Source organism: Pelophylax lessonae, assembly GCF_965119305.1.
Source record: "Pelophylax lessonae genome assembly, chromosome: 6".
In the NCBI taxonomy this organism is placed as follows: domain Eukaryota; kingdom Metazoa; phylum Chordata; class Amphibia; order Anura; family Ranidae; genus Pelophylax; species Pelophylax lessonae.
In genome coordinates this window covers 204,470,202-204,485,516 of record NC_138773.1, presented here as the reverse complement: position 1 = coordinate 204,485,516, position 15,315 = coordinate 204,470,202, and the positions used below count along the sequence as shown (strand labels likewise).

Sequence of the window (15,315 nt, the reverse complement as noted above, 5' to 3'; positions counted from 1 at the left end):
CGCGCACAGAAGCGAACGCATACGCAAGTTGCGCCCACATATGTAAACGGTGTTCAAACCACAAATGTGAGGTATCGCTGTCATCGTTCGAGCGAGAGCAATAATTATAGCCCTAGACCTCCTCTGTAACTCTAAACTTGTAACCTGTAGAAAGCGTTGCCTATGGAGATTTTTTAAGTACCAAAGTTTGTTGCCATTCCACGAGCATGCGCAGTTTTGAAGCATGACGTTGGGTATCAATCGCTTTCACATTATAGGCCTGGTCCTTAAGTGGTTAATGTTATATTCTGCAATGAGTCTATTTTTTTTAAAACTCACTTTCCCAGGCTTGGCTCCTTGTAGTTGACAGGATTGCGTCTTCTCCTTGCATGAACTTGTGCCTCTGCCTGATCCTCTGGACAGGATTTAGGAGACTGCTTAGTTAAGTCTTGTGTTTTGTTTGTCAAATCCTGAAATGGTCTACTATCTAAATTAAAAAAAAAAAGAAAATATATATAAAGACATACTGGTCACTTTTGTCTGTAGAAAGCTTATAAAACAAAAACGTTAGATGTCAAAATTCTGAATAGGATATATACTGTATAATAGGAGATAAATTATATATATATATATATATATATATATATATATATATATACACATACACATATATACACATATACACACACATACACAGTATCTCACAAAAGCGAGTACACCCCTCACATTTTTGTAAATATTTTATTCTATCCTTTCTTTTCATGTGACAACACTAAAGAAATTACGCTTTGCTACAATGTAAAGTAGTGAGTGTACAGCTTTTGTAACAGTGTAAATCTGCTGTCCCCTCAAAATAACTTAACACACATCCATTAATGTCTAAACTGCTGGCAACAAAAGTGAGTACACCCCTAGGTCAAAATGTCCAATTTGCGCCCAATTAGCCATTTTCCTTCCCCGATGTCATGTGACTCGTTAGTGTTACAAGGTCTCAGGTGTGAATGGGGAGCAGGTGTGTTTAATTTGGTGTTATCGCTCTCACTCTCATACTGGTCACTGGAAGTTCAACATGGCCCCTCATGGCAAAGAATTCTCTGATGATCTGAAAAAAAGAATTTTTGCTCTACATAAAGATGTCCTAGTCTATAAGAAGATTGCCAAGACCCTGAAACTGAGCTGCAGCACAGTGGCCAAGACCATGCAGCGGTTTAACAGTACAGGTTCCACTCAGAACAGGCCACGCCATGGTCGACCAAAGAGATTGAGTGCACATGCTCAGCGTCATATCCAGAGGCTGTCTTTGGGAAATAGACATATAAGTGCTGCCAGCATTGCTGCAGAGGTTGAAGAAGTGGGGGGTCAGCCTGTCAGTGCTTAGACCATACGCTGCACACTGCATCAAATTGGTCTGCATGGCTGTCGTCCCAGAAGGAAGCCTCTTCTAAAGATGATGTACAAGAAAGCCCGCAAACGGTTTGCTGAAGACAAGCAGACTAAGGACATGGATTACTGGAACCATGTCCTGTGGTCTGATGAGACCAAGATAAACTTATTTGGTTCAGATGGTGTCAAGCATGCGTGGCGGCAACAAGATGTGTAGTACCAAGACAAGTGTGTCTTGCCTACAGTCAAGCATGGTGGTGGGAGTGTCATGGTCTGGGGATGCATAAGTGCTGCCAGCACTGGGGGGGGGGGGGGGGGACTGACTACAGTTCATTGACGGAACCATGAATGCCAACATGTACTGTGACATACTGAAGCAGAGCATGGTCCCCTCCTTTCAGAGACTGGGCCGCAGGGCAGTATTCCAACCTGATAACGACCGAAACACACCTCCAAGATGACCACTGCCTTGCTAAAGAAGCTGAGGGTAAAGGTGATGGACTGGCCAAGCATGTCTCCAGACCTAAACCCTATTGAGCATTTGTGGGGCATCCTCAAACAGAAGGTGGGGGAGCGCAAGGTCTCTAACATCCACCAGCTCCGTGATGTTGTCATGAAGGGGTAGAAGAGAACTCCAGTGGCAACCTGTGAAACTCTGGTGAACTCCATGCCCAAGAGGGTTAAGGCAGTGCTGGAAAATAAAGGTTGCCACACAAAATATTGACACTTTGGGCCCAATTTGGACATTTTGACTTCAGGGTGTACTCACTTTTTTTTGCCAGCGATTTAGACATTAATGGCTGTGTGTTGAGTTATTTTGAGGGGACAGTAAATTTACACTGTTATACAAGCTGTACACCCACTACTTTACATTTTAGCAAAGTGTCATTTCTTCAGTGTTGTCACATGAAAAGATAGAATAAAATATTTTCAAAAATGTGAGGGGTGTACTCAGTTTTGTGAGATACTGCGTATATATATATATATATATATATATATATATATATATATATTGTACATATACACACACACTTACACACATTCACTGCTCAAAAAATTAAAAGGAACACTTTTTAATCAGAGTATAGCATTAAGTCAATTAATAGCCTATTGATCTGGTCAGTTAAGTAGCAGTGGGGGTTGTTAATCAGTTTCAGCTGCTTTGGTGTTAATGAAATTAACAGGGGCACTAGATGGGCAACAATGAGACGACCTCTAAAACAGAGTGGTTTTACAGGTGGAAGCCGCTGTAATTGTTTTCCCTACTCATCTTTTCTGACTGTTTTTCACTAGTTTTGCATTTGGCTAGGGTCAGTGTCACTACTGATAGCATGAGGCAATACCTGGACCCACCCTATAGAGTTTGCACAGGCATTCCAACTCCTCCAGGAAGGCACATCAATACATGCCATTGCCAGAAGGTTTGCGGTGTCTCCCACCACAGTCTCAAGAGCATGGCGGAGATTCCAGGAGACTGGCAGTTACTCTAGGATAGCTGGACAGGGCCAAAGAAGGTCCTTAACCCATCAACAGGAATGATATCTGCTCCTTTGTGCATAGGGGAACAAAATGAGCACTGCCAGAGCCCTACAAAATGACCTCCAGCAGGCCACTGGTGTAAATGTCTCCAACCAAACAATCAAACAGACTTCATGAGGGTGGCCTGAGGCCCCAATGTCCTCTACTTGACCCTGTTATCACTGCCCGTCACCATGGAGCTCAATTGGCATTTGCCATTGAACACCAGAATTGGCAGGTCCACCACTGGCGCCCTGTGCTTTTCACAGACGAGAGCAGGTTCACCCTGAACACATGCGACAGATTTTGAAAGGGTCTAGAGAAGCCGCGGAGAGCGTCATGCTGCCTGTAACATCGTTCAGCTTTACCGGTTTGGTGGTGGGTCAGTAATAGTCTGGGGAGGTATATCCATGGAGGGATGAAAAGACTTCTACCGGCTAGACAATGGCACCCTGACTGCCATTAGGTATTGGGATGAAATCTTTGGAACCATTGTCAGACCCTACACTGGTGCAGTGGGTCCCGGGTTCCTCCTGGTGCACGACGATGCCTGGCCTCATGTGGTGAGTGTATGCAGCCAGTTCCTGGAGGATGAAGGAATTGAGACCATTGAATGGCCCCCACACTCAACTGACCAAAATCCAATAGAACACCTCTGGGACATTACGTTTTGGTCCATCTGACGCCACTAGGTTGCACCTCAGTCTGTTAAGGAGCTCACCCAGCCTCTCTGAGGCCGCTTTGCCGCCAGTTCAATTCAACCATCGGCACTGGGGGCGCAGAAACATGAAGGGGGAGGGGCTAAGGGAAACATTGTTGGTCACACGGCAGCCAGCTAGGTTCATGTGTCAGTGCCGGGAGGCGTGACCATGAAGGGGGTGGAGCTAGAGGTAGCAGCTGCTGCAGACACCACAGAGCCGGATTAGAGAGAACGTGAGTGCGGCCCCCCTGTGAGCCTGGATAGGAGGAACGACGGGGCGGCTGCATTTAGAAGAATCAAGCTCTATATTTCCTTCTGCAGCCTCTGAAATCCTGCAGGAGGGAGGAGGAGGAGAAGCAGGTATCCTGAAGCTGCAGGAGGAAATGTAGAGCTCGATTCTTCAAAATGCAGCCGTCTCTACTGCTCCTCTTATTCAGTGTCTTATTCAACTGGCCTACTCACAAAGTGAGTCTTTAGAGATAGGGCAAGCACTAAGCAATGCCAAAAGAATCTGGACCTGGAAAGAACTCCATTGCAAACTTGTTACTAGAATGGGTTTTAAAAAGCGCCAACACTGAACCCAATGCCCAAAAGTCACTTCCAGACCAGACCAGCACATCCAGCCCAGTGGGGTGTGGGTACTAAAACTAGGCAGAGGAAAGGCTGCTCCACATAGCTGCAATTATGAAGATCAGTAAAAATGGATTTTTGTAAAATCTTACCGTAAAATCCTTTTCTCTTAGCTCATTGACAGACGTAGTCCTCGGTGATACAGCACCTTCGGGTTATGTTGCCTCCACAGGAGCAGGACTAGACAGGAAATTAAAATGCTCTGGCCACACCCTAGGGGCAGTCCCAGAGGGTATATCCTCTCTCTCTCTGCCTCAGCAAATCAGTTATGTCAAAAAGCAGTCTTTAGAGATTTTAACCCAACTCCAAAACAGAGGGGCGGGGACTACGTCTGTCAATGAGCTAAGAGAAAAGGATTTTACGGTAAGATTTTACAAAAATCCATTTTTCTCTATCGCTCATTGACAGACGTAGTCCTCGGTGATACAGCACCTTCGGGACGTCCCATAGCAGTATCACAAATGAGGGGTGGGAAAATGGAAATCAAATCCCAATCTAGAAGGCCCAACCGGTGCCAACTAGAAGTTTACAATGCTCATCCTTAATGATGAGACTCAACAAAAAAGAAATTTTTCAAACAGAAAAAAAAAAAAACTCTCAAGGTAGACCACCGGTCTCCTCAAATTGCGGCCTGCAAAACCTTGCGGCCAAATGAGGCATCCGCCGATGCCGTCACATCAATTTTATAGAATTTTGTAAAGGTATGTACCGACTACCAGGTGGCCGCCTTACATACCTGGACCACTGACGCCTGATGGCAAAAGGCCCAGGAAGTACTGAGCGCTCGAGTGGAGTGCGCCCTAACAGGGAACGGAGGACTCTGACCCTTAATAGAATAAGCCTGTACCACCGTCTGTCTAATCCATTTGGCAATGGTCGCGGCAGATGCAGGCAAACCCTTTCTGGGGCCATCCGTGATCACAAAAAGTGAATCCGTCTTACGGAATGATTCCGTAGCTTTCAGGTATACTCTGATTGCCCGAACCATATCCAAGGAATGCAACGCATGTTCCCGATGATGCTTGGGCTGAGGACACAAGGAAGGTAGTACAATATCTTCATTCAGATGAAAATCTGAAACCACCTTAGGAAGAAAGGATGGCTTAGGATGAAGTACTACCTTATCCCTATGAATCACTAGGTATGGGGACTGGCATGATAATGCAGCCAGTTCTGACACCCTGCGAGCAGAAGTGATAGCCACCAAGAAGGCTACCTTCTGGGATAAAGTAAACAAGGGAATCTCCCTGATGTTTTCAAAGGGAGGTTTCTGTAGAACCGACAAAATTAAATTAAGATCCCAGGGCGGTAAGGGCGCGCGGACTGGTGGAGCCAGGTGCCGCACCCCCTGGATGAAATTCCGCACCAAGGACTTGGTAGCTAAAGGTTTCTGAAAGAAGATTGCTAATGCTGAAACTTGACCCTTGATGGTGCTCAAGGCTAGCTTCTGCTCAACCCCTTGTTGCAAAAAAGCCAATATTCGAGTCACCGAATAGGTACGTGGAGGAAATCCTAAAGATTCGCACCACGCAATATAAGTCTTCCATGTGTGATAATAGACCTTGCTGGAAGTCGCTTTCCTTGCTTTAATAAGGGTAGGAATGACTGAAGCTGACAAACCTCTGTCCTTCAGTACTTGGGTCTCAATGGCCAGGCCATTAAAACCAGCGACTGTAAAGCACGATGGTAAATTGGTCCTTGAGACCACAGACACTCCCTGAGACGAAGTTCCCACGGAACGTCTGCGACTAGCCTGTCCAAGTCGGCCAGGCCGGCTTGACGAGGCCAGCCTAGAATTTCTAGGACCACTGGTGCTGACTGGATCTGAACCAGGCGTCCCTAGAGCTATCTGGCCCCGACCATCCGAGAAAGTCTGGTCGTTTTCTGTTCCCACACATTTATCAGATACCTGATTGCTATCAGGAAGGGTGATCTTTTCTGGTTGAACCTCAGGGACCGAAGTCACCCGGCTAGAGGCTTCTTGGCCTGTCTGGTCAACCAGATCCGATTCCTGTGGGGAATTGAGACTAATCTTAGGAAAAGGTAAAGGAAAAGATCTATTCAGGGAACGGTGACTACCGCTCCCTGTAGTACTTAAATGTTGGAAGGGAAGAATCGCACCGGTAGTAGTGGTTGATGCTCGATCTAATGTCCTGAATACCGGTGAAAACGTCCCCCCACCCTCAAACCGGGTGGGGGCGCACCTTCAGGCTGTGTACTCCTTTGCTTCGGGTTTGGCTGAGTTGGTCCTCTGTTTGTCCGACCAGCCTTTCTTGAACCCTCCTGGAGGAGTCTTGCCTTTCCCGCTTGTTCCAGCCGGGCGTGCGAACCCTTTATGGGCGGTAAAGAAAGGTCCTCGCTTGTTGCGAGGTCCCTTAGCTTTAGCAGCCTGTGGCAAAAAAGTGCTCTTGCCCCCAGTGGCATCCTTAATGATTTCATCTAGGGTGGCCCCAAATAGACGATTCCCCTGAAAGGGGAGATTCGTCAAGGTCTTTTTGGAACCTAGGTCAGCTGACCAGCATTTTAACCACAGCACACGTCTGAGGATTACCGCTGACATAGATGCATGCCCTAATAGGGGAGTAGTGTCCAAGGCTGCGTCACAGATAAACTGTAGCCCTTGTATAATCTGTTCCATCAAATCAGATGTTTCCTGGGGAGTACCAATCTCGCCCATTCCGTAAGTGTCTGGGAAACTAGACCAATAACAATTACTGGTCTAAATGCTGACCCTATCAGAGAGAAGATGGTGCGGGACTCTGCTTCCATCTTTCGATCCACCGGATCCTTAAAGGACGAAGTGTCCTCCACTGGGATAACCGTGGCTTTATTCAGCCTGGAAATAGGTGGATCCACCACTGGTGGTACCGTCCATTTCTTAATGATGGATTCCTCAAACGGATAGCGTCTAGCAATACGCTTGGAAATAGTAAAGGTACGTTTAGAATGCTCCCATTCTCCTTTAAACTTATTACCAAAACACTTGGGTACAGGAAAAAACCTTCACCGTTTTGATGGGCTTGTTAGTACCAAAAGGAATCTCTGTATCAGTTGCTTCTGCCGGTAAAACCTCAAGTTTTAAGGTTTCCTGCACTGCCACAACTAGTGCGTCCACCAATGCTTCTTCCTGAATTATAGCGGGAGAAGAAACGTCCTCCTCACTGTCTGAGGGAGCTTTACCTGAGGTAACAGCCCTTGCAGAGGGACCTACAACTGCAGTGACCATCTCTGAATCTGAGTCAGAGGTGTCAGATAATATAGGGGTAGGCGGGGGTCGCTTCCTTGACCCTCGTCCCTGACAGGCCGCCTCCACCCGAGCCACCATAGACTCCAAAATTGCTGTAAATGCCTCTGCACTCTGTGCACCGGCGGGTCCCATGGCCCCCTCGAGGGAAACAGGTGGGGGAATTTGTGTGGCAGGGTCCATGATTATTCCAGTAACTTCCCGGATAATATAATTCAAAAATAAAAAACTTTTTTTTTTTTTTTTTTCACAGACCCCCAGCGCCACAAAAGCCCCTTAGTGTTACCTGCTAGGGATCCCTATCGATCGATAGAGAGAGAGAGAGAGAGAGAGAGATAGACCCCCAGGCTCACCACTTGATGCTCAGAGTTTAACTGCAACAGGTTACAGCGCTGTCTTGACAAACAGGAAGTCTTTTGGCTGGCTGCCCAGGAAGAAAGGAGGCGGCTCCGCCCCTCTGCACGCCTTCCGGCGCCTCCCCTAGCTCCACGAGGTGTTTGGATCACCTCAAACATGGCCGCCCCCATGCTGGAGACACGAGGCTACGCCAAAATGGGGGCTCGTGCAATCCAGCAAAAAAAAATGGCGGCGGCCTGTACCGAATAGCGGTGTGCTGCAGGGCACACAACACTATCTCTGCATGGGGATTTTTGGCGTGGTTGGCGGTACCGGCCCTGGCGGACCTCATGGCCGTTCGGAAGGCCTGCTATAGCTGGAGATTTGACTAGGAAGGCAGTCTACATGTCCGTGGCTTCTGACTGGTAGGTACCTTATTCTTATCACAGTAAGATTCCCAGACTGCCACTGATTACAATCTTTTAAACATGTATACAATTAGATTGTTAGCTCCCAAACCAAGCCTCCTGGCTTTTTGCACATAAAATCACACTCAAAGTAGGGGGATCTGTGCCAAGTTATAGGATAGAGGGGGGACTCTATCTTACCATACAGAGAGGGGCCCGCGTTCACCACAAGACCCGTCAGGGGGAAAAGGGGGAACATACTACTCACCATACCGGAACCAGGCGGGCACCAACTCCTGACAGTACCCCTCTCCACCGGGGCGGGAGGGCTGTCGACCAATACGGACGCCGTGACTCATGGTCTTTGGCGTTTCAGCGAGACGTTTAACTCGCGGGGGACTTTGTCGCGGCCGACCCAGCGCGGAGCTATGGCCTGCACGCGCTCGTAGGCTGAACTGGTGTGACCACCGGATCTCAACATCCAGCCCGTCGCCCAGTTCAGCTTTCTTGCTTGAAGATCTCACAGGAACACTGGAGAAAAAAGCTGTCTAAAAAATCTTTTTAAGAAAAAAAATCTTGCCAGGACCGAAGATCCCAGCAAGGTATCTAGGTCCTTACTCCTAACTAGACAGAAAATAACTGATTTGCTGAGGCAGAGAGAGAGAGGATATACCCTCTGGGACTGCCCCTAGGGTGTGGCCAGAGCATTTTAATTTCCTGTCTAGTCCTGCTCCTGTGGAGGCAACATAACCCGAATGTGCTGTATCACCGAGGACTACGTCTGTCAATGAGCGATAGAGAAAAATAGTTACGCTGTCCATTTAAAAGTCAACCAAAAAAGATTGTGAATAATTGAGCCACCAGAAGAATAAAAACATATGTGAAAATACAATTTTGTCCAATAATTACAATCACTCAACCTTATATAAACTCCACGTGACATAAAATAAGCAGTATATCAAACTAAGACAAATATGGAAAAAAGTGCAGTCAATATAGAATCCACATATCATGTGACCAAAAAACAATTGCACTTTTAACAATAGCTTCATGATAGTAAATATTCAATATATAAAAACCACTGTAGTAAAAAAAAAAAAATGCAGTAAACTTAAAGTGGTTGTAAAGGCAGAAGGTTTTTTTTTTTTTTTTTTATCTTAATGTATTCTATACATTAAGATAAAAGACCTTCTGTGTGCATCAAGCCCCCCTCATACTTACTTGAGCCCCATCTCTATCCAGCAATGTTGCACGAGCGCCTCAGCTGTCTGAGACTCTGCCTCCGGATTGGCTTTGACACAGCAGCGGCACCATTTGCACCAGCTGGTGTCAAAGTCAATCAGCCAATCAGGAGAGGGGCTAAACCGCTGCCCCGTTTCTGAATATACACAGGGAGCTGTGGCTCGGCTCGGGTAACCCCATAGCAAGCTACCTGCTGTGGGGGGCACTCAACAGGAGGGAGGGGCCAGGAGCTCCGTAGAGGGTCCATAGAAGAGGAGGATCTGGGCTGTTCTGTGCAAAACCACTACATAGAGCAGGTAAGTATGACAGGTTTGTTATTTTTAAAGAAACACCGCCCCCCCCCAAAAAAAAAAACGAGACTTTACAATCACTTTAATATCTGAAATTTACATGTGTTAAAGTGTTACTAAACCCAGGACCCTGCAATCACTATACCTGGTCTCCCACAGTACACAGAACATGGAAATAGTTATTATAGTAAATGAACTGCTAAATACTTTTTCTCATCAGTAGTATATAGCATCTTGTGACTTCTATCAGTGTCTGGTTAAAGCTTGTAGGAGGAGTTTTCCTTCTCCTTTGACTATCCTATGAGGCTGCAGGACTACTGACCCTTTGTCTGGAAAGTGCAGTTCCCCTTTTGAGACCGCTTCATGGATCTAAGAAGGGACTGAGGACTACTCTTTAAGACTGGCAATACCGCTCACTCTAGGCTGAATTCCATTAAGGCTAACGAGTTGGAGCAGGTATGACTTTCTACTGACCACTGCAGGACACCGGTAATAAGGAGACCATCAGAAGACAGGGTAAGCCGAGCTCGCTCCTATTATCACTGTGACAGCATATCGAGAGGACAGCTTTGAATTTGTGAACTTTTCATACTTGGGAAAGCTGATCCCTTCGGCCAGTGGTCCCCCAACATGGCCTCACCAACTATGAGGACATGAATCATGCTGCATAACCTTGTTAGCTGGTATACCCATACAGGGCCCTTTTGTTTATGGTATTTATGCTTATCCATACACCCATAATCATACTGATAGGTATTTGATAGGTATTTACTAGTATTTTGACCTCGAAAATACAGTTAGTGTCTGATTACAGAGTGGCCTAAAGTACAGGATAACAATAGGGCCTATGTAAGTTACTGCCTTGATATCCCCATAGGAGGTAAATCGTCCAGCTACTAAGCAGTAGTTGCTCTGATTAAGGCAGTTCACATAGGAACCCTGTCCGGATGTGTCTTCACCATTGTCTAGTGTTTTTATTTAGAATGGGTCTTTTTAGGGGGAAATTTTTTGTGGTGCGTCAGGTGCAATATTGCGTATATATATTTTTTTTTCTTCATTAAAGAGTTGATTTATAAATTACCCAATTAGTCCAGTTTTCTTGCACAAGTAATTGATGGGTTGTTCCTGAGGGGAGCTTTACTCTCAGAATTAACCATTTCCTTTTTTCAAAAGTGCTGATTGGCCCTGTGCTGATCACATGCACCCTCCCAAGAAAAAAAGAAAAAACTCTAGCAATACACACCGAACTGAGCATGTGCAGAGTGACTCCAAAGGCTCAGTCTTATCAGGAGATGGATAGGGGACAGCGGAAAAAATTGATTTTTGTAAGATCTTACCGTAAAATCCTTTTCTCTTAAGCTCATTGACAGACGTAGTCCTCGTTGATTCAACACACTCAGGTTATGCTGCCCTCTACAGGAGTAGGACTAGACAGGAAAGAAAATGTTCTGGCCACACCCTAGGGGCAGTCCCAGAGGGTATATCCTCTCACTTCCTGCTCTAGCAAATCAGTTATGTCACAAAGCAGTGTTTAGAGAATTTAACCCAACCCAACCCAACTCAAAAACAGAGGGGCGGGTACTACGTCTGTCAATGAGCTTAAGAGAAAAGGATTTTACGGTAAGATCTTACAAAAATCCATTTTTCTCTGTCGCTCATTGACAGATGTAGTCCTCGTTGATTCAACACACTCGGGACGTCCCAAAGCAGTACCACAAATGAGGGGTGGGAAAATGGAAAACAAATTCAATCTAGAAGGCCCAACCGGTGCCAACTAGAAGTTTCCAATGCTCATCAATTAAAGATGAGATTCAACAGAAAATTCCAACAGAAAACAACCCTCGAGGTAGACCACCGGTCTCCTCAAATTGCGGCCTGCAAACCTTGCGGCCAAATGAGGCATCCACCGATGCCATCACATAAATCTTATAAAATGTTGTAAAGGTATGTACCGACGACCAGGTGGCCGCCTTACATACCTGGACCACTGATGCCTGATGGCGGAAAGCCCAGGAGTACTGAGCGCTCGAGTGAAGTGCGCCCTAACAGGGAACGGAGGATTCCGACCCTTACTAGAATAAGCCTGTACCACCGTCTGTCTAATCCATTTGGAGATAGTCGCGGCAGATGCAGGCAACCCCTTTCTGGGGCCATCCGTGATCACAAAAAGTGAATCCGTCTTACGGAATGATTCCGTAGCCTTCAGGTATACCCTGATTGCCCGAACCACATCCAAGGAATGCAACGCATGTTCCTGATGATGATTGGACTGAGGACACAAGGAAGGTAGTACAATATCTTCATTCAGATGAAGCCTGAAACCACCTTTGGAAGAAAGGATGGCTTAGGATGAAGAACTACCTTATCCCTCTGAATCACTAAATCTGGGGACTGGTCTGACAATGCAGCCAGTTCTGACACCCTGCGTGCAGAAGTAATAGCCACCAAGAAGGCCACCTTCTGGAATAAAGTAAACAAGGGAATCTCCCTGATGCTTTCAAAAGGAGGTTTCTTCAGAACCGACAACCAAATTAAAATCCCAGGGCGATAAGGGCGCGCGGACTGGTGGAGCCAGGTGCCGCATCCCCTGGATGAAATTCCGCACCAAGGACTTAATAGCCAAAGGCTTCTGAAAGAAGATTGCTAATGCTGAAACTGACCCTTGATGGTGCTCAAGGCTAGTTTCTGCTCAACCCCCTTTCGCAGAAAGGCCAATATTCGGGTCACCGAATAGGTACGTGGAGGAATTTCTAAAGATTCGCACCACGCGATATATACGTCTTCCATGTGCGATAATAGACCTTGCTGGAAGTCGCTTTCCCTGCTTTAATTAGCGTAGGAATAACTGAAGCTGACAACCCTCTGTCCTTCAGTACCTGGGTCTCAATGGCCAGGCCATTAAACCCAGCGATTGTAAAGCACAATGGAAGATCGGTCCCTGAGACCGCAGACACTCCCTGAGAAGAAGTTCCCAAGGAACGTTCGCGACTAGCATGTCCAAGTCGGCCGGACCGGCTTGACGAGGCTAGCCTAGAATTTCCAGGACAACTGGAGTTCCCTCCATCTCCATCCTGCGGAGAAATCTCAGCAGCAATCTGAGATGAGGGAATCCCTTTAATAGCTGACACTGCCTTTACAGGCCGTTCAGCGCGTCTGCTGCGTCCACTGGAGCATCGTGGGCGCGCATTATCAATCTCCGCGCCTTCGGGATGCTGTGAAGAAGGCACAGATGGTGAAAACCTTGGCGAATGACTTACGTCGTCATCACCCTGATATTGCCTGACTGGATCCGAACCAGGCTGCCCTAGAGCTATCTGGCCCTGGCAATCCGACAAAGTCTGATCGTTCTCTGTTCCCACACATTATTTAGACACCCGATTCCTATCACGAGTGGTGATTTCTCCTGGTTAAACATTAGAGACCGAAGTCACCCGGCTAGAGGCTCCTTGGTCTGTCCGTTCAACCGGATCCGATTCTTGTGGGGAACTGATGCTAATCTTTGGAAAAGGTAAAGAAAAATTATCTGTTCAGGGAACGGTAACTACCGCTCCCTGTAGTACTTACGCTGACCCAGCATTTTAACCACTTCCATACCGAGTCATGTAAAATGACGTCGGCAAAGTGGTTGTCTAGATCCGGGCCGCCGTCATATGACGTCGGCCCGTTCTAGCTGCTACTGCGCGCCCCCGGCGGCGCGATCAGGGATGAGGCTCGTCCCTCGGACATAGCCCATCCCTGATCAAGGTAAACAGCCAATAGAAATTGGCTGTTTACCATGTGATCGGCTGTGTCAATCACAGCCGATCACATGAGCGGCTCCAGCACGAGCCGCTCGTTCTCTCTGCAATGCGCGCCCCCGGGGGCGCGCAGAGCAGCGATCGGGGACGAGGCTCGTCCCTCGGACAGAGTCGATCCCCGATCTAGGTAAAGAGCCAATGAAATTGGCTCTTTACCACGTGACCGGCTGTGTCCAATCACAGCCGGTCACAAATGTCAACAGAGAACACGGTAACTAGCTGTCACCGTGTTCTCCTCCTCACACACTGATCCTGTGTGAGGAAGAGAGTGTGGTAACAGCTAGTTACCAACTACAGTGCACCCTAAACACACTGATTGCCCCCCCCCCCCAATAAAGAGCACCTGTCACTAGCCCATCAAAGTACCCGAGTACCTGTCACTAGCCCATCAGGTACTCAGATGACAGGTACTTGGGTACTCTGATGGGCTGGTGACAGGTATTCGGGTACTCTGATGACAGGTACTCTGATGACGGATACTCTGATGACAGGTACTCGGGTACTCTGACGGGTACTCGGGTACTCTGATGACGGGTACTCGGGTACTCTGATGACGGGTGCTCGGGTACTCTGATGACGGGTGCTCGGGTACTCTGATGACGGGTGCTCGGGTACTCTGATGACGGGTGCTCGGGTACTCTGATGACGGGTGCTCGGGTACTCTGATGACGGGTGCTCGGGTACTCTGATGACGGGTGCTCGGGTACTCTGATGACGGGTGCTCGGGTACTCTGATGACGGGTGCTCGGGTACTCTGATGACGGGTGCTCGGGTACTCTGATGACGGGTGCTCGGGTACTCTGATGACGGGTACTCAGGTACTCTGATGACGGGTACTCAGGTACTCTGATGACGGGTACTCGAGTACTCTGATGACGGGTACTCGGGTACTCTGATGACGGGTACTCGGGTACTCTGATGACAGGTACTCGGGTACTCTGATGACAGGTACTCGGGTACTCTGATGACAGGTACTCGGGTACTTTGAGTACCTGTCAACGGAGTACCCGTCATCAGAGTACCTGAGTACCTGTCACCTACCCATCAGAGTACCCGAGTACCTTCCACCTGCTCATCAGAGTACCTGACGCCTGAAGTACCCAAGTACTTGCCGCCTGCTCATCAGTACCCATCACTACTCATCAGTACTCATCAGTACCTATCACGTATCAGTACTGATCATCAGTACCCATCAGTACAGTATCACCTATCAGTATCAGTACTACTCATCAGTACCTATCACCTGCCTGTCACCTGCCCATCAGAGTACCCGAGTACCTGTCACCTGCCTATCGGAGTACCCGAGTACCTGCCACCTGCTCATCAGTACCAGAGTACCTGTCACCTGCCAACAAAGTACCCGAGTACCTGTCACCCTTCATACAGCCACCATGTCCAAGTCCAAAAAGGTTTATATACGTCCTCCGTTTAAACCTAAATACCGGTGTTATGGCAGCAGATAGCTGCCATAACCCTGGTATTTTTTTAAACGGTGGACGGTTGGCTTTCCGATAAGGGTGGTCCCAGCGGCGGATTCGCCGTGGGATCACCCTTCCAGGATGGCGGAAGAGGTGCCCCCCCCCCGACGCGTTCCGGTCCTTTTCCCCGCTTACCGGACCCGCCGGCAGCGGGTAAAACGATCCGGTCCCGAATCCTCACAGACAGGATGTCGAGTGAGGGCAAGCTTGCCCTCACTTGACTCTATGGTCTTGGAGGACCGGAGCTACGGAAAATGTTGTTGCCTAGCAACCGGTTTAAAGGTCCTTTTTTTTTTTTTTTCATTTTATAT

General features: G+C 47.6%; 1 protein-coding gene across 1 annotated transcript in view; it reads right to left on the bottom strand.

The window, feature by feature from the left end:
* Window positions 1-314: 314 nt before the first annotated feature.
* Window positions 315-15,315, bottom strand: part of SGO2 (shugoshin 2) — a gene marked incomplete at its 3' end in the record, with an annotated part of 107,873 nt that continues 92,872 nt past the window's right edge. The window contains exon 8 of the mRNA XM_082260579.1: window positions 315-466. Coding sequence (XP_082116705.1) covers window positions 315-466 — 152 coding nt within the window. The remainder of the gene's footprint in view (window positions 467-15,315) is intronic.